The sequence below is a fragment of the Coregonus lavaretus genome (assembly GCF_964263955.1).
Source record: "Coregonus lavaretus genome assembly, chromosome: 4".
Classification (NCBI taxonomy): Eukaryota; Metazoa; Chordata; class Actinopteri; order Salmoniformes; family Salmonidae; genus Coregonus; species Coregonus lavaretus.
In genome coordinates this window covers 14662516-14681834 of record NC_139991.1, presented here as the reverse complement: position 1 = coordinate 14681834, position 19319 = coordinate 14662516, and the positions used below count along the sequence as shown (strand labels likewise).

General features: G+C 42.6%; 1 protein-coding gene across 3 annotated transcripts in view; it reads left to right on the top strand.

Annotated features, from left to right (window-relative positions):
* LOC311128635 (phosphorylase b kinase regulatory subunit beta-like) overlaps positions 1 to 19319 on the top strand; it is a 66980-nt gene that overhangs the window by 36655 nt on the left and 11006 nt on the right. For all 3 annotated transcript variants that reach the window (XM_084160820.1, XM_084160821.1, XM_084160822.1), the window contains 9 exons: positions 8372 to 8427; positions 9439 to 9532; positions 14373 to 14456; positions 15199 to 15303; positions 15460 to 15542; positions 17531 to 17621; positions 18096 to 18154; positions 18279 to 18441; positions 18591 to 18672. In XM_084160820.1, the coding sequence (XP_084016946.1) occupies positions 8372 to 8427; positions 9439 to 9532; positions 14373 to 14456; positions 15199 to 15303; positions 15460 to 15542; positions 17531 to 17621; positions 18096 to 18154; positions 18279 to 18441; positions 18591 to 18672 (817 nt within the window). The remainder of the gene's footprint in view (positions 1 to 8371; positions 8428 to 9438; positions 9533 to 14372; positions 14457 to 15198; positions 15304 to 15459; positions 15543 to 17530; positions 17622 to 18095; positions 18155 to 18278; positions 18442 to 18590; positions 18673 to 19319) is intronic.

Here is a 19319-nt window from a genome sequence, read left to right as displayed (position 1 = left end):
GCTCAGCTAAGCAGCTCAGTCTGGAGCAGAGGTTGGAGCTGCGGTACCTTCTCAAGTCTTTCACGCTGGAACGGGGCTAAGGTTTGCGTCGTTGGGCGAGCACGATGGGAGGGGATTGCGTAATGTACACAAGCGCGTGGAGCGGCTGTCTCATTGCCTTTACATCACTAACCCATTGGTCTGTGGGGCGGTGCCTGCGTGCGTGGGTGTGCTGAGCTTTCACATGGAATCTATGGTTGATTTGTGCTCCCATTTCTCTGAGATACTCTTAGCATCATCATGTCTGCAATGCACTTAAAGGCACACTCTACATAAGACCATTCCATGATACATTAGACTAGACCTGCTAAAATATCCGAATGAACGTCTGAATGGAAGAGGGCAGTGCAGCTAGATTCTGCTGTGATGTAACGGTGAATAGAATAACATACATTGATGGCGAGTGGGGTTACATTTAGATTTGACTGTTCAGCGAGCTTGATGTTATGCATTAAATGTGTAATGTGATAATAAATGTAAGTGATGCCCTGAGAACTTCTAGATAATTCACGAGAGAATGGGGTTCACATATTACACGTGTTATTTATGTAATGTTAGTGTTATACATATTATGAAGAATATAGTGCAACTTTGTATGCTGAGCAGCTCTGAATTGAAACGTCATAAAATTCCCAGGGCCTGTATAGTGTATGTTAAATTGTTATTAACCAATACAAATAGTACACTATTTTTGGTAGTGTATATATTTGATGCACTTCCCAGAATGACAAGCCCAGTAAGCATTAGACCCAGATTTGTGTGTGTGTATCAGGGTCGTTCAGTATTTAGAAACCATTAGGAGAATGTGAAGCGAATGCTCCTTGTCTGTGGTTTGTTCCACATGAGAAGCGATGCGTTTGCTAGGCTTAGAGGTTGAGTCAGATCAAACACACCCCAGGGAGTTTCAGGAAACACTTTCCAAATAAACACAGAACAAAAGCTAGAGAGGAGATGTCATTAAGCCATATGCCTTAAAATATACACCCACTCACAAACACACACACCATCAAAGCCCATTCATACTTGCAGAAAACACGTAATACAAGTATACACAAATGCACACATTTTCACTACCGTATTACTGAGTCAAAGAAGGACACACGAACACAAATACACGCAAAGACGCATTCAAACATCATAATTCATTGTATTTTTATGTAACCTCAAAGGGCTTTACTTTGTGGGGAACTCTCCTCATCCACCACCAATGAAATGAGCAAATACTAGCATTTTCTCTTTTGTTTCACTCTCTTTCTACATGCGTACACATAATCGCATAACACACACCTATTCACAGTATTGGATATGTGTACTGTACAGTTGCTCAATGGCAGCCAATTCCTTATAGCTCTAGTCCCCATAACAGAAACAGCTCTCTCTTTAACTGAGTGATTCTGTGAGCCACAGAACAAGGTTAATGGAAAATTTCCAAAGCACAGTGCATCCCGGGGGCTGTCACTCAGCCCTGCATCTGTGATAAGGTCTGAAGGTGAGAGGACTTCAATTGGCCATCACAGTATGAGGCACAAACAAGCCCCTTCAGAGAAAGAGAGAGGCGCAACATGGAAGGCATTTGAGGTTGTCGATTTTAGTGTCTCTACTAAATGCACAATGTTGTTGGGGAATTCGTTTTACAGTCCTAACAATAACCCAGAATGTATTTTCCCAACTTTCCAAGCTTTTGAAAGTCAAACTCTAAACCCCTTGCTCATACCTTTTCTGAATTCTGGGTTCCATGCTACAGGTTTGTTTTGTATCACCATATGAAGGGAAAAGCTTCTCAGACCCATTGCAGAACAAAGGAAAATGTATTGTTATTGATTATGTAAAAAATAAAAGAATTATCATGTTTTAACATAGTAGAACAAACATTAGAGGGATTTCAATTCACCATGGATTAGGCTGTTCTGAGGACACCATTGTAGATGCATAATCCAGACAATGTTTCTTCCTTGTTTTAATGTGACACCCTGAATGGTTGTGAACAGATGGATATAATTTTTTCCCTTGCATCCAAAGATACATATTATTCATTGGCAGGGCTGCCAAATGGCAAGCTGACAGAACAGTAGAGCAAGGCTGGGCCCCCCTCTGACAGCAGGAGCCCAGGAGAGATTGCCAGTGACCTGAACCAGCAAGGAATAGGCCATCTCTCACATAATGTGACAGCAAAAGTGGATCACAGCGTCTGCTTTAGCAACTTTACAAGGCCCCCGTACCAAGACAAAGCCACATTTTAATGAGTTTTTATACATTTGGCCCAGTTGTTTTTCCCAGCTCCCTGTCTGGTTTATTGGCCATGATGACTATAGTAGCTTTCTCAGCCTTTCATACTTAATGGGAAGTGACCTGTGAGCAGGAGAACTTCCAATTTGGCTTTCATGGTCTTTCCAAGGCAAGCATCTACAAAGTTGACCACCTCCTCACCATGCAAACACAGTTTGATCTTTCGTCATGGGGTTCCATGCTGCTGAACGTGAGTCTCTCTGTGAGTGTCGCTGAATGTGGCCAAGCTCACAGCAGTGATGTAGAGTACAATTGTGTGCTTTCCCTCTCTCCCAGTGCCCTCTATCAGAAAGGTCTCTATTTGGGTAAAAACAACAGTTGTGGGTCATCATCCCTGTCTGGGCATATCAATTATCTGGCATGGTGAGCACTGTGCTGAGGTTAGAGCCAGGTCAGTCACATGCGCCAGAGCAGAGCCATTTAGATGGCACAGTCATATGGGTCTCCTAACTCGCCCGTGCTGCTGCAGTTGCCATGCCAATGTTATTGCACACCAGGCTCGGTGAAAAAAAAAAAAGAAGGAAAAAAAAGCTTGTGGGTGACGAGCTGGTAAAGGGAAAGGGGCTTAGACATTATATGAGCCATTACTGCCACGTAGGTGACTGTCAGTCTCCACACTTACACTCACTGCCCTCCCATTCCTCCGTGTGACGTAGTCCCATTTTCCATCCTCATTTTAATTGGACTTTAATCCATAATGGCAAAAAGGTACTTGAATACCGTCTGAACCTGTCAGCTTAAAGGGCTTTATTGTATTGGGGAGAGACTACGGCATTGACATGGCAAGTGCATGTTCAGGAGTGTCTGGGCTGGTGTGTCAGCTCTCTGCAGCACTCATACGGAGCACTTTATAGTCTTTGGTAATCAGGTCTGCTTATCTCTCCCAGTCTCCCCAACAGAATCTCAATGGGAATTATATCAAATACAGCAGGTTTGACAAGCCCAGGCTCAAGGAGGCTTTCATAGGGCTCAGCTTAATATAAATTGATTTTTTTTTTGTCATAAGGATTGCCGACTAAACCTAATATGTCTGCAGTGTGCCCAGAAAGAGAAAGAGAGAGAGGGCGATGCGTATCATATTCTCAGCCAGGGTCCCTCCATAATTACATAGCAAAGAATCCAATCCCCACCTTTTCAATTTCTCTGAAGTGATTGTGTCTGTACCTCCACTGTTGCATTCAAACCAAGTTCAATAAGTCAGCCTTTTTCGTGCTACCTTAAAATGTAAAATGCAAGGAAATAAGGTTTGCTTTTAAATGCCAACCTTGAGAAAGTGGAATCAAAAACGTGGCTCACACTTGGATGTCTGTGCAGATCACTGCTGATAGCATATGAGATAGCGTTGTCTTAGTGCCTTGTCAAGCTTATTTTAAACAACACACTAGTAACACACATACAGTGATGCAAGTTTAGTATATGTAAATTCAAGTCATAATCCCTTTGATCTAAACTTTCACATACAAATGCTGAGGAACAACAGAGTGCATTTTATTTGCTTCTGGTGTTTGTCTGTTGTGTACACACTCATGGTTACATTCATGTGTATGTATAGGATTGTGTCTATGTATACAGAAAAAATATATTTAAATCAACATTTTACTGAGTTACATATAAGGAAATCAGACAATTTAAATAAAGTAATTAAGCCCTAATCTATGGATTTCTGTTCTGAGGGCAAAATATTAGGAAGGTGTTCCTAATGTTTGGTATACTCTATGTATATGAAAGTGTCTAGAATGGAGTGGCGTGTGTGTGTTTATACACAAATGTGTGCTAGACTCATGCTGTGTAGTCCCAAGGCCAGCCCCTGTGGGGCTGTGTAACCTTGAGCTGGTTAGCTTGGGTCAGTGGACAGAAAGGCTCAGCAGGTCCTAGCACTGGATGACTGAAGACACATTGAGAGGAGGGATGGGACTGGGATAGGAGGTATGGGACTGGGAGGGATTGTTGTCTTCACAAGCTGTGTCAAAAAATGACAGCAACTGTAATATAATATATGCCATGTAGCAGATGCTTTTATCCAAAGCGACTTAGGTATGCGTGCATACATTATACCTATGGCAATCAAAACCAATACCCTTGCATTACAAGCACCATGCTCTACCAACTGAGCTACAATATAATATATATATTAGCGACTTACAGTCATGCGTGCATACATATTTTTTTTTTTGTGTATGGGTGGTCCCGGGGATCGAACCCACTACCTTGGCGTTACAAGCGCCGTGCTCTACCAGCTGAGCTACAGAGGACCACAGGGAACCACTAAGATGGAAACACAGGCTACTATACGTAAAGAACTGTCCCCCCTCGGACTCCTGCCGGTTTCCTACCATACACAATATAGAATGTAATGCTATTCCATACTAGGGTATTTAAAGAGATTGAACTGGATATTAAGCACTTAGAAATTGGTAACATATTGTACGAATTGCAGGACAGAACATAAATGGATGACGTTGTACAGAATTTGTTGTGCAACATTTTCAGGGACCCATTTTGGCTCGTGAGCGCTACTTTCAAATCTACTGGCTGAAATTATACAAAACCTATGTAACGCATCTTTAAGTTCCTGTTTTTGTACATTGGTTTTACATCTAAGATAAGTGAAATCTGATAACATTACAATTACTTCAGATATTTTTTAGATTGACAGTTTGCCTCTGTGAAATGATTCAGTCTTAGTCATAATTTACGTAGCTACTATTCTTTTTGAAGTAGTGTTTTTTCAGGCTATTGAACCATGTATTGGAGTACATTCACAGTTCAATTGCTTTGGGGAGATAGGCCTATGTGTATATTTCAGTTACTTGCATTTTGTGAGTTCTCAGAGCCATAATACTGCTTTGCTAAGGTGCTTTCCAGATGCTTAGAGAGTTCCACTGTGTGAAACACAATCTGTATGCAGAGGACACGGGTTAGAGTAGACACAGTGCAGTGTGAGAAGAAGCCTGAGAGGGCCTTTTCCCTCCATCAGCACCACGGTGTCACATTTCAATGCTTTTCATGAAGGGAACATCTCAAATGAAGCAGAGATGGAATTCATTTATATTTGCAGTCTGGGAGTGGCACTCCTGACTAAGCTTGTTTCGCAATTGGGCTTCTACTAGTTGAGATGCAAATGTCTCATGCTGAGACACAAGCTACTGTTGACGCAGATTGTTTACCTAAGTTGGAGGAGTTTTACTTGCAGGGATTTTTTTTTTTCAGGAGCAATTTATTGCACTCATTCTTTTCAACAGTCTGATATGAGAGAGGAGTAGTTAGACAAGTTGTAGAAGAGCATTTATTCCAATTAGTGAGATTTTTCTGACAGCCGTTGCTGTTCTCAATGTATTCATGTTATTACTTTAATAGCAACATAGGGATAATGTGTCTGAGGAAGTAAATATTGACATTTCAGCTCTCCTTCAGACAGAAGAGCCTCAGGTATGTACTGCACTATTAAATAAGACAAATACGCAACAAAGACACTCCATCTATCTCTTCCTCTGCAAACAATACACGTCTTCCTCTAACCCCGGTCAAAATGTTAAGTATTTTGTTTGTGTTTATACACTATGTGTCTGTTCACACATTTACTGAGCATTGAGGTGACATTTTGAGAGACTGCTTGGTCAGTGTTGTCTGGCTGTGTTGTCCCTCCATCTGCTCTGGCCCCAGTTACCTCAGGAGCTGGGGGGCCCCTGGCCCAGGACCTAGGGCCCAGAGCCAGGTGCCAGCAGACAGGAACATGAGGCGCTAATTGAAGCTTGACCGGTCTTATCCAGGTTTTTTTCCTGAGACATAACAAGATCTCTGCAACACCTTTTAAGATGTTCCAGTACATTCTGCTGTCCAGTTGAAGCGTTGCTTTAAACCTAATTACCCATCAGGGAAGTATAGTGGTGAGCTAGAGAGAGAAGATATTTCCTGCATTATTTTCTTTCCATCTTCATTTCTTTCTTCATTTCTTTTTTTCTTTCTATCTTTCTCTCCTCAAATGGTTCCTCTGTGTTTTGGAGCAGAATGCTAATGAGAGATGATTTCCATTGCGGTGTTTTGGAAGCTGCTGCTCACAATTAATCAGAAGAGATTTCTGTGAACCTCTTTCACTCCCCTCCCTCCCGGATTCCTCTGATTAATGATAACGAGGGTGTTGAGAAAAACCTGCTCTTTCCGCCCAAACAAAATGGCTTCCAGCCTTCTCTTCTCTGCCTGCGTCAGGCTTCCTGCCGGGCCATCTAAAGAAGCGTTGCCTCTGATGAACAGCCCTCCTGCAAATCATAAGATGTTATTTTCTAATGGCTCAGGGATTTTAGTCATTTAACTCCAGTGATATGATTCTCTCTGTTTACAAATCACTTATCTCTGAATACATCTCCCGGGACTCAGCGGAGAGAGGCGGAAATGCAATTGCTGCAAATAGAAGACAAAATAAGCATGATCATTAGATCAACGTAATTCTATACTCAAAAATAACTCCTTGAAAGATTCACAGGTGTATGACAGGCAGTTGTATCATATCCAAACCTTTCACCTTGTTCATAGTTGTGAGCTTTATTAATGTAACTAACTTGGATGCTTCTCCAATGCATCTGTGTCCATGTTTACATGCACACCAATATCCCATTATTATTCGGGATACCTAAGTATTCTGTTTTTGAGTTGACTTATATAAACATCATATCCCGTTTACAATAACCCGAAAAAGCTTGTATCCCGGTTATGTGAAACCAGGATAAGATGCCTGGAATCTTAGATGGGATACTGTGGCATGTAAACATCTTATCCTGTTTACTGTTGTTTTTCGCGGTAAGGCTCAGTTGTGCATATCATGGGTGTTGTGTGATTATGTTTTCATCTGATTGTCAAAGAAATAACTTCAAAATGTAGGCTACCTGCGCAGTTAGATCCACCATAATAATTCCATAATCATTTATTTTGCCGATACTCTGTACTGAACCTTATAGTACTGGCTACTTTCACCCCTAATTTAGACAAGTTTCTGCTTATAATTTTCGACATTTTGTAGGCCTTTTGTTTGTCAACTATAGTTAGATATAGGCAGCTTCTCTTCTGTCATAACGTGTTGCCCTAGAAGACTAAATAAAGTAGTGCTCACCAGAATAATATCTTGCATCGATAGGATGCATGCATGAATCTAGTTAACACCGGTAAAGTTGTCTGTTTCGTTTAGGGACCTAGAGAAAATGCAATAACTCCAAAACAGTGGAAGGATTGGTCCTTTGCAAAATGGCCAATGTCATCAGTTTAACCAGTTTTAATTAAGGAAATTCAAAGCTGAGAAAACGATGAAACACTTTTATGAAAAGGCTTCAAGTTCAACTTGGGCGCATATAACAGTGTCAAAGATAACACATAACACGCGCATTCGCATTTTCTCAAGAGATGCTGAAAGAAATAAATCATATTTCTCCACTACTGTTCCCGAGACAAAATTTAAAATGTGTTGTATAATTTTACTGCAAGAAATGCATAAATCTGCAGGAGTTAATATTATATTACGCTACATATGAGAGGTTATAGGCCTACAGTCAGTGTCCATATTTCAGTTAATATTCCATTTAACCCATATGAACGTCAATTAGGAATATTCTGTTTATTCAGATATACTCGTGAGCGGGATATCAAAGGTGCATGTAAACAGCTTATCCCAAATAAGACCTTAAGCTGGATATGAGCTACTATCCGGAATATTGTGCGCATGTGGTCACTGATACTCCTGATTAATATGGCCAACCCAACTCCACGAAATCAGTAGTTTATAACCACTCTAAAGATTACCACTGTTCAAACTTCTGTAATGACAGGGTCAGTGAAGTGTTGTTCATGGTTCACCTCTCTCCCTCCTCTCTCTTTTCCCTCATCACTCTTATTCCCTCAAAACGCTTAATCTTCTATTCTCAGTTTTACTTTACAAGTGAAGCAATTTCCACTGCAATGTATTATACAAGCGAACAAAACAGTATATTGTTGTGATTTTGTTATATACTATTAACTGAATTCGTATTCACTTTTCTATCTCTTTCTCTCTGTGTTCCAGGGTCCTATTGATAATGACACGGTGGTCCATGTCGCCCTGATTGCTGAGAGCCAGAGGTATGTGATGGGAAAGATTAATAGGACACTGTGTGAGGTAGCTATGTGTCTCTGATAAGAGAGAATAGTATGTGCACGAGTCTGTGAGAGAGTCTGTGGTAGTTTCATAAAGCTGGATGTTTTTCTCCCTCTCTCCTTCACTCGTCTGTGGTGTTATTGCACTGTGCACATTAAGCGCTTGGCCAGTGCGCAGTCTTCATCTATTACCACCCTCATTTAGCTGAGGAGTCATGAGAGAGGGAGGTTAAAGAGGTCGGCTGGCCAGCTGAAGCCTGTTAACCTGGCCTGCTGTTCCGATCAGACGACAGGTCTTCCTCAGCAGTTAACCTAACACTCTTGTCTATTTCACCCTGCTCACTTCCTCCAAGCCTTTACCTAATGCTGCGTTTGTTTCCGAGGGTTTCTCAAGATGTAGCTTGTACAAAACCCTATAACTTTAATCTCTCTGGCTAGGACGTGTAGACAAACTGTGTGAATTTTCAGCTGCAGTAGAGTTGACCATCCCCCGCCTCAGCCTGATCCTATTGTCCAGTGGCAGAGGCCAATTCACACCAAAGTGTTAGGGACCAGGTTGTCAGGGCACAGATTCAGCTGACCTGGTCAGCCAATCAGTAGCCTGGGAGCAGCCGAACCCCACGCTGCCTCTCAACTCTTCAGTTGTTTCCAGGAGGAGGGCAGGTGGAGACAACCTCTGTAAACTCCTGTCCTCCACATCAACTCACATTTGAACCTTTCCACATGGACAATCCTTCTTCTGGACTTCCTGGCTGCAACACTTCCAGTAGTCTCCTCCTCCTTGTTTGCCGTGTGTCTGTTTTGGTAATAAACGTTTGTTCTGTACATCTGTCTCCTACTGGTCATTTACGTCCTCTAACCGGCACCTCTATCGGAGTCCACCACCAGTTGGTGGCGCTCTTTTTCATAACTAATGTACTTTTGGCCGCCCAGACTGTTGGGCTTCCTAAACAGTCCCAGCTGTGTAGCCTAACAGTGTGTTGTGTTGTGTTACAGACTGCAGGTGTTCCTGAACACCTATGGCATCCAGACTCAGACCCCCCAGCAGGTGGAGCCCATTCAGATCTGGGCCCAGAAGGAGCTGGTCAACGTGAGTTATACCACAGAATTAAATATGAGTGATATTCATCACTATGGGTAGTACCACATCCTGACCAAGGCCTGCTGCGAGCCCAAACGTTGGTCATTAAATGCTCACTGCAAGGAGAGAAGATTGTGCAACGTTCATGTACATTTTCTGAAGGTAGGTAATACATCTGGTTTAGAAAGCAATAAACAAATCAATCAGTCAATTACCTAGATGTCCAAGGCCATCTATCAATATGTCAGCCGAGCATGGGCATAGTCAGTTCATCTGATCGTCAATCTTACATCCAAGTTCTATTAAGATATCCCTCTTAGTTGGTCAATCAGTCAGAGTGAGGCTGGAGATCGGTCAACGTGATTGATCAGTTGACCTGTGACTTGATCAATATGTAATTCCGGCAAGCAGCAGATTCTTCTTGTGGGATGTCTATAGTATCCATTGTATGAAGTCTAAAAGTATTACTGTACAGTTGTAGTGCGTATAGAAAAGGCCACTGCCTTTCCCAGTATATGAATTCATCTTAGAAAGGTCTGTCTCTGCTCTTCCTCCCTGTTGTTGGGCATGTAGTTATGAAGCAATGGATTGGGTGGGTGTCACGAGCCAGGATGAGCAGCATGTTAAATATTAAATCCCATGCGTTTTGAATCTGTTAAAGGCTGGGGCACCGCTCTGCATTGCTTCGCTCGCTTCATCTCTCTCTGCCGTTCCATTGTGTTTACAACAGCTGCTTGACGACAGGAGAGCGACAATTACGTTCAGCAGCATGTTATTTATCTCAACCCAGGTGGCACAGCAACAGCGCTGCCAAAATAGCTTCCATTTGCCTCGGTGACGCCTCCCCAACCCCTCCGCATGTCTTTTGACCCATCTTCTAGCGATCATGTCTATAAAAGACGATGGGTCGTTCCACTAATTCTCAGTACCTTTTGAGAAGTCTAACCCCCCCCCCCCCCCCCCCCCCAAATTGTAAAGTGGTTATCCCACTGGCTATAGGGTGAACGCACCAATTTGTGAGTCGCTCTGGCTAAGAGCGTCTGCTAAATGACGTTAATGTGCCCTTGAGCAAGGCACTTAACCCTAATTGCTCCTGTAAGTCGCTCTGGTTAAGAGCGTCTGCTAAATGACTAAAATGTAAAATGTAAAAATGTAACTTGGTCCAAAAAAACTTTAGATTTCACTACATTTTAACATTCTGTCATAAAGAAAACACATTTTCCCATCTCATGAGGTTAAATAGAAAATTACTATAGTAAGTGCCTATTAAGTGCCAAATAAAGTAACAGGGTTGACGATTTCTTCGTAAACCTTAAAATGAGGGACAGACGTAAATTAATCATTATCACATGAAATACATTATAATCTTCAGAAATGACTTTGTCAAAGCAATGATGGTGAAACTAGGAGAATTAAAAAAAAAATCTTCCTAGAGTTGACAGGGTTGCCGGAAGGACATGTCGGAATGCTGAATTTTGCCATTAAAAATACAATTCATTGAATTCTCCATGTGATCTACACTGCTCAAAAAAATAAAGGGAACACTTAAACAACACAATGTAACTCCAAGTCAATCATATTTCTGCGAAATCAAACTGTCCACTTAGGAAGCAACACTGATTGACAATAAATTCCACATGCTGTTGTGCAAATGGAATAGACAACAGGTGGAAATTATAGGCAATTAGCAAGACACCCCCCAATAAAGGACTGGTTTTGCAGGTGGTGACCACAGACCACTTCTCAGTTCCTATGCTTCCTGGCTGATGTTTTGGTCACTTTTGAATGCTGGCGGTGCTTTCACTCTAGTGGTAGCATGAGACGGAGTCTACAACCCACACAAGTGGCTCAGGTAGTGCAGCTCATCCAGGATGGCACATCAATGCGAGCTGTGGCAAGAAGGTTTGCTGTGTCTGTCAGCGTAGTGTCCAGAGCATGGAGGCGCTACCAGGAGACAGGCCAGTACATCAGGAGACGTGGAGGAGGCCGTAGGAGGGCAACAACCCAGCAGCAGGACTGCTACCTCCGCCTTTGTGCAAGGAGGAGCAGGAGGAGCACTGCCAGAGCCCTGCAAAATGACCTCCAGCAGGCCACAAATGTGCATGTGTATGCTCAAACGGTCAGAAACAGACTCCATGAGGGTGGTATGAGGGCCCGACGTCCACAGGTGGGTGTTGTGCTTACAGCCCAACACCGTGCAGGACGTTTGGCATTTGCCAGAGAACACCAAGATTGGCAAATTCGCCACTGGCGCCCTGTGCTCTTCACAGATGAAAGCAGGTTCACACTGAGCACGTGACAGACGTGACAGAGTCTGGAGACGCCGTGGAGAACGTTCTGCTGCCTGCAACATCCTCCAGCATGACCGGTTTGGAGGTGGATCAGTCATGGTGTGGGGTGGCATTTCTTTGGGGGGCCGCACAGCCCTCCATGTGCTCGCCAGAGGTAGCCTGACTGCCATTAGGTACCGAGATGAGATCCTCAGACCCCTTGTGAGACTATATGCTGGTGCGGTTGGCCCTGGGTTCCTCCTAATGCAAGACAATGCTAGACCTCATGTGGCTGGAGTGTGTCAGCAGTTCCTGCAAGAGGAAGGCATTGATGCTATGGACTGGCCCGCCCGTTCCCCAGACCTGAATCCAATTGAGCACATCTGGGACATCATGTCTCGCTCCATCCACCAACGCCACGTTGCACCACAGACTGTCCAGGAGTTGGCGGATGCTTTAGTCCAGGTCTGGGAGGAGATCCCTCAGGAGACCATCCGCCACCTCATCAGGAGCATGCCCAGGCGTTGTAGGGAGGTCATACAGGCACGTGGAGGCCACACACACTACTGAGCCTCATTTTGACTTGTTTAAAGGACATTACATCAAAGTTGGAACAGCCTGTAGTGTGGTTTTCCACTTTAATTTTGAGGGTGACTCCAAATCCAGACCTCCATGGGTTGATACATTTGATTTCCATTGATAATTTTTGTGTGATTTTGTTGTCAGCACATTCAACTATGTAAAGAAAAAAGTATTTAATAAGATTATTTCATTCATTCAGATCTAGGATGTGTTATTTTAGTGTTCCCTTTATTTTTTTGAGCAGTGTATATTAAAGGGCACTTCATTTAATATAACAAATTCAATATTGGTGCACAATTTCTACTTTAAATATCAAAGGGCGCAAAAGGCCCCCCTTTTTGTGGAACGACCCAGATGTCTAGGAGAGACGAGAGCAGGTTTTCGATTGATAAAAAGAGACACTGCGACACTAAAGTGTTCAGTTACAACTGTCCTTCTCTTACAAGTCTTCATTTCACCCAACCTAATGACACGCTCAGAATGTAGCCATCTTGATGGCATTAGCAGCAATCACATTAGCAGTTTGGTTGCTTTTAATTGTAGTCTAAATGAGAGGGATTTGTGATGTGAGCTGTGTGCTTTGCCGTGTTCATTGGTATTCCTCAGGCAGGGACAGGGTGCAGACAAAGGTTCACACAACGCCTCTCCTCAAACAGGCCGCATGGACAGGGGCGCTGGGAATTTGTTATGCGACTTAATTCTGAATAAATGTTTCCCATCTTTGTGAACTATCTATTATAATAATATTCTGTTTATTGCTTGATTCTCATATTATCTTTCGAACTTTCCATCCTTGTATAATTTGTTTCCAACTCATTTGAAGATGGGAAAAGCAGGAGGAGTGGCAGAGCTCCATCTAGTGGTAGTATGAACACATTGCTCTTTGGTAAGACTTGGTAAGTGATTGCTGTGTATTAAGGCTTGGTAGCTAAATTTCCTGCAGCGCCACTGAAGTATGCAGTCAGTGTTATCGACCGGGAGCCTCTGATTGGATTGATTAGGAGGAATAATTGGCATTTATAGCCTGGTGTGTAAAGATAAGGGCTGAGTACATCCCATCATCTCTCATACAGTGACAGTATGACACAGAGGTCACAGGGACTGCAGTGTGCCTCTCCACATGCATGGGTCTGGTGCTGTAAAATCAAATGCCCATTATCTGCTTTATTGCATTGTGGATTGACAACAATTTTCCTCATCACTCTGGCATACAGGTTTCCTCTATTTCTCTCAGTTTCAGTGTCTTCAGGGCATAGACACTCTGTGACCTTGTACCATTACATAGCTAAAATTGAATTAAAATATATTTAAAATATTAAAATACCATTAGCCAAGGCAATATTACACCAAGACCATACCAGGTAAAAGTGAAAGAATGGGGAGCGGTGAGGGCCGATCCTGACTGACGGAGCCTACTAACTAACTGAGCTACTTGGTGTAGAGCTTTACAGTAAGGACCTGCAGGGGACCTGTATATCTCTGCCCTCTGACAACTCTCCAGTAAACCCACCTGCACCATGGCACTAAACAGACCCATAGGGGTGTTAGGCTCCACAACAGACCCGTCATAGGCAGGCTCTGTAGGGGCCATTAACTACTGACACATCCCATAACTTTAGAGGGAGGTAATTTTAGATTATGGATTGCAACAAAAGAAAGTCCCTCGGGGATATGAGGATGATTGATCTTTGGAGGTGCAATAAAAATAGACAATTTTCCCTACCTGGCATTTTAAAATGACTCCGATTATGATCTCTGTCATATCTAGCTGAGTGTGTTGTCAGATCTGAAGGGTAGATATGTGTAAGAGAGGAAAGGAAGGTAGCTAACTATATGATAGCAGTTCTCAATGGATCTGTGACTTGTCTAAGGGAATAGAAGGAGGGTAATCTATGTTGTTGTGGTCTGTTTGTCAGTGTCAGTTTTAATGTGTAATTTGAAAACTAGGCTTTTAAAAACTAAACTGAAATATGTATGTATTTCTCTTTCTCCCCCAGGCGTACCGCTTCCTGGCCATCAATAAGAAGCTGGGGCTGAGTGGGCGTCCAGAAAGGCCAGTGGGCTGCATGGGGACTTGCAAGGTGAGTGTTCACCACTCAATACTACCACATACTCAGAGGTCATGGGCATACCACCACCTCCTCACTGATTAACATAAACTAGCACTTCTCAGTATGCAACCACAGCTCAGAAACTGAATAATATTCTGTTACATGTACAGATATAATGTAAATAGATATTATACATATTTTTGCCTTACTCTTAACATTGTACAAAGTACTGCTGCCATGCAATGCATGATGATAATATTTGTTATTCAATTTCGTAATGCACTTTGATATTGTGAGCTGCTGTCATAAAACTTTTGTTGGTATTCCTTCTAGTTGTCCCTGTGAAGGTCGTCGAAATAAGTTTACACAGCTGAATTGTATAAAAAAAAATACTAAATTGCCAAACGAATCAATCACAGGTCCAAACCTATTACTAAGACAATATTTTTATGGAACATTTATGTGTTCTGATGGAATAGGATCGCCTGCCAGAGGGCATTATGATCAACTCTTTGTTTGTGTGCGCGGTGCGCTTGTGTGCCTGTGCATATTTGTGTTTGTTTGTAGAGGAGAGGTTGTGTGTTAGTTTTAGGAAGTATCAGTGCTCGCAGGATTGTAATGTCTATGCGTTCTAGCTTCTGCGTATTCCTTCCTCAAGATCGATGGGTTGTTTTACGTCCTGTCCAGAGTAATGTATATATCGATACCTCCGAGCCATCCATCTTGGCCTGCAGGATCAGGTAATGCAATGTGTCTGCTCCCCTCCCCACAGATTTATCGTATCCTGGGGAAGACTGTGGTGTGCTACCCTATCGTCTTTGATCTCAGTGACTTCTACTTATCCCAGGACGTCATGCTGCTGATTGATGACATCAAGGTGAGCTGGGGTGAACTCACCTCATACACACTGCTGTTTAGACATTCGTCTGGTTTAATCCTTGTTCTGGGGCCTGCACACTCACCATATTGTGTCCCTAACTGTATGTCTGTTTGGTCAATGCAAGTTTAATGTGTTACATATCTTTGTATGTAGAATGCACTGCAGTTCATCAAGCATAGCTGGAAAATGAAAGGTCGCCCACTCTTCCTGGTCCTCATCAGAGAGGACAACATCAAGTAAGATCTACAGTAACTTGCAAAAGTATTCATCCCCCTTGGCGTTTTTCCTATTTTGTTGCATTACAACCTGTAATTTAAATTGATTTTTATTTGGATTTCATGTAATGGACATACACAAAATAGTCCACATTTTGTGAAGTGAAATGAAAAAAATTACTTGTTTACAAAAATTCAAAAAAATAAATAACGGAAAATTGGTGCATGCATATGTATTCACCCCCTTTGCTATAAAGCCCCTAAATAAGATCGGGTGCAACCAATTACCTTCAGAAGTCACATAATTAGTTAAATAAAGTCCACCTGTGTGCAATCTAAGTGTCACATGATCTGTCACATGATCTCAGTATAGATACACCTGTTCTGAAAGGCCCCAGAGTCTGCAACACCACTAAGCAAGGGGCACCACCAAGCAAGCGGCACCATGAACACCAAGGAGCTCTCCAAACAGGTCAGGGACAAAGTTGTGGAGAAGTAGAGATCAGGGTTGGGTTATAAAAAAATATCAGAAACTTCGAACATCCCACGGAGCGTTATTAAAAAATGGAAAAAATATAGCACGACAACAAACCTGCCAAGAGAGGGCCGCCCACCAAAACTCACAGACCAGGCAAAGAGGGCATTAATCAGAGAGGCAACAAATAGACCAAAGATGACCCTGAAGGAGCTGCAAAGCTCCACAGCGGAGACTGGAGTATCTGTCCATAGGACCACTTTAATCCGTACACTCCACAGAGCTGGGCTTTACGGAAGAGTGGCCAGAAAGAAAGCCATTGCTTAAAGAAAAAATAAGCAAACACGTTTGGTGTTCGCCGAAAAGCATGTGGGTGACTCCCCAAACATATGGAAGAAGGTACTCTGGTCAGATGAGACTAAAATTGAGCTTTTTGGCCATCAAGGAAAACGCTATGTCTGCCGAAAACCCAACACCTCTCATCACCCCGAGAACTCCATCCCCACAGTGAAGCATGGTGGTGGCAGCATCATGCTGTGGGGATGTTTTTCATCGGCAGGGACTGGGAAACTGGTCAGAATTGAAGGAATGATGGATGGCGCTAAATACAGGGAAATTCTTGAGGGAAACCTGTTTCAGTCTTCCAGAGATTTGAGACTGGGACGGAGGTTCACCTTCCAGCAGGACAATGACCCTAAGCATACTGCTAAAGCAACACTTGGGTGGTTTAAGGGGAAACATTTAGATGTCTTGGAATGGCCTAGTCAAAGCCCAGACCTCAATCCAATTGAGAATCTGTGGTATGACTTAAAGATTGCTGTACACCAGCGGAACCCATCCAACTTGAAGGAGCTGGATAGTTTTGCCTTGAAGAATGGGCAAAAATCCCAGTGGCTAGATGTGCCAAGCTTATAGAGACATACCCCAAGAGACTTGCAGCTATAATTGCTGCAAAAGGGGGCTCTACAAAGTATTGACTTTTGGGGGGGGGGGTGAATAGTTATGCACGCTCAAGTTTTTTGTATTTTTTGTCTTATTTCTTGTTTGTTTCACACACAAAAATATGTTGCATCTTCAAAGTGGTAGGCATGTTGTGTAAATCAAATGATACAAACCCCCCAAAAAATCAATTTTAATTCCAGGTTGTAAGGCAACAAAATAGGAAAAATGCCAAGGGGGGTGAATACTTTCGCAAGCTGCTGTACTTTTGGTATTCCCTTCTGTACTGTAAGGGTTACTGCTTTAGAGTGTATTGGAATTCAGTACAGGAGGTGTGTCTGTATTTTCCGATAAGAGTTTCATTATAGTCATTTATATCACCTTAGCTTGGGTGTTATGCTGATTACAGCAGTATTGATCATTATCCAAAGAACACCTTTTTAAATAGAATACAATTGCTTACCTGTCCATAGTAGAGGTTGTTCTATAGGAGTCAGTGGAATAGCATATAAAATAGCTCAATACTCATTAGGTTAATATGGAGAAGATTGATGACCATAGTAACAGTAGAATATCCTTGGTTTCTATCCATCAGGGGGAGCCGTTTCAACCCAGTCCTGGACATGTTGGCATCGTTCAAGAAGGGGAGCATCGGTGGGGTCAAAGTTCACGTGGACAGACTTCAGGTTCTCAACACTTTTACTTGTTTCAGTCTACTCACACTTCTTTGAGGTATTGTGATATCTACCCTCACAGTACTATTGTCAGTTCTCCTTTCCTTTGGAAATGCATTTAGAAGTAGTGAATATGTATATTTGCAAATCCAATGCCTTTGAATTGCCTTCACCGAGTTCTATTTCCTACTGTTACAATAACTTTGTGTCTCTAGAGAGTTCTTTAGATGTTTTGATGTGACGTCTTTTAAGAAGGACGCTCAATATTCTCCTCACACCTAACTCTAGGAGCAGACAAAGGGCTCCATCCCTCATAGTCAATCCCTTTTATCATCTCATTCTTCTGGGAACATAATTCCCCTTTGTACATCTAACTGGCTATCTTCATTTTGATGTGACTTCAGTCAGAATGTTTGAAATCACCTGAACTGGCCATATCCCATATAAATGAGATTCCTTGATGTGACTATTAAATTATCCTTCCAGACCCTGATATCAGGAGCTATTGTGGAGCAGTTGGACTTCCTTCGTGTCAATGAAGCAGAGTAAGAGCTTGTTCCTGTCGTTCCGCCTTTGTGTCACAAAACAGTCTTTATAGAGGAATCAGCGTGTAAAGGATTTAACTTGCCTGTAAACCTGAAAATACTCCTGTAACTTCCCCTGGTCTAGAATCCCAGAGTTCAAGAACTTTCAGGAGCTGGAGATGCCCAAGCACTCCAAGGTGAAGAGGCAGATGAGCACGCCCAATGCCTCAGACCTGGAGCAGCAGCCTGAGATCGACATCGAGGAGTGGAAACACAAATCCACCAACGAGATCATGCAGAAGTTCAACGTGAGTCCAGGAGTACGGTGACTATTCTAGGACAGCTTCAATCAAAAGGAGATGGGTGTGTAATGTAGGGCCCTAGGTCTTGACTCTAAACTGTCTTTACACCCCATGGCATGACCTTTGACCTCTTCCTGTGTTTTTGTCTTACTCAGGACTCTGACTGCCTGGCCAGTCAAGCACAGCTTGCCAGTATTCTCATGAAGAAAGAGGGTCCTGACTTCTTTGCCAAGGATGGTAGGCACAGAAACAAAAACACACTTGCAAAATGGTGTTACTCTGTTAAAGTAACAGTCTAGTGAAAATCTCATTTTTTTAAACTCATATTCTGTTTGCTCATACCCAAATAGTGTTGTTGACTCGTCCTTTACTTGTAGTTGTAGCCAAAACATAAATGAGAGAAAAACCTTTCAGTAAAACCCAATCTCAGACTTGTTTTTAGAAACAAACCGTTAAAAAAAAAAAAAACGCTTGAAATTTTCTTGGATAATGACATCATCCTCTTTGGCCAAGACAGGCCCGTATGTGATTGGTCCAGTAGCTTTTTATTTTTTTCCCCAAATTCTCCGGTGGGAAGAAGGATCCTTCTCGAGACTAGGGGGGACTCAGGCACAAGCAAGCTAGCTAGCAATCCAACAGTCCACAGTTGCTGTTATCAAAAAAGACAACGCCTAACTATCTTGCCAGTCCCTTCTATTTCAAATTATGTGGTTTTTAAGAGTTGGTCTGCTGGCTGTTTAGAAGCAGTTAGCTAACTAGCATGCTAACGTTTGCTGTCGCGGCTAACTGGCAAGCCAAGAAAGCAAGTCAAAGCAGATCCTCCACACAACAACCATCTCGCCATTCCCTTCTATTTTAAATCCTGTGGTTTGCAGCTAAAAGTT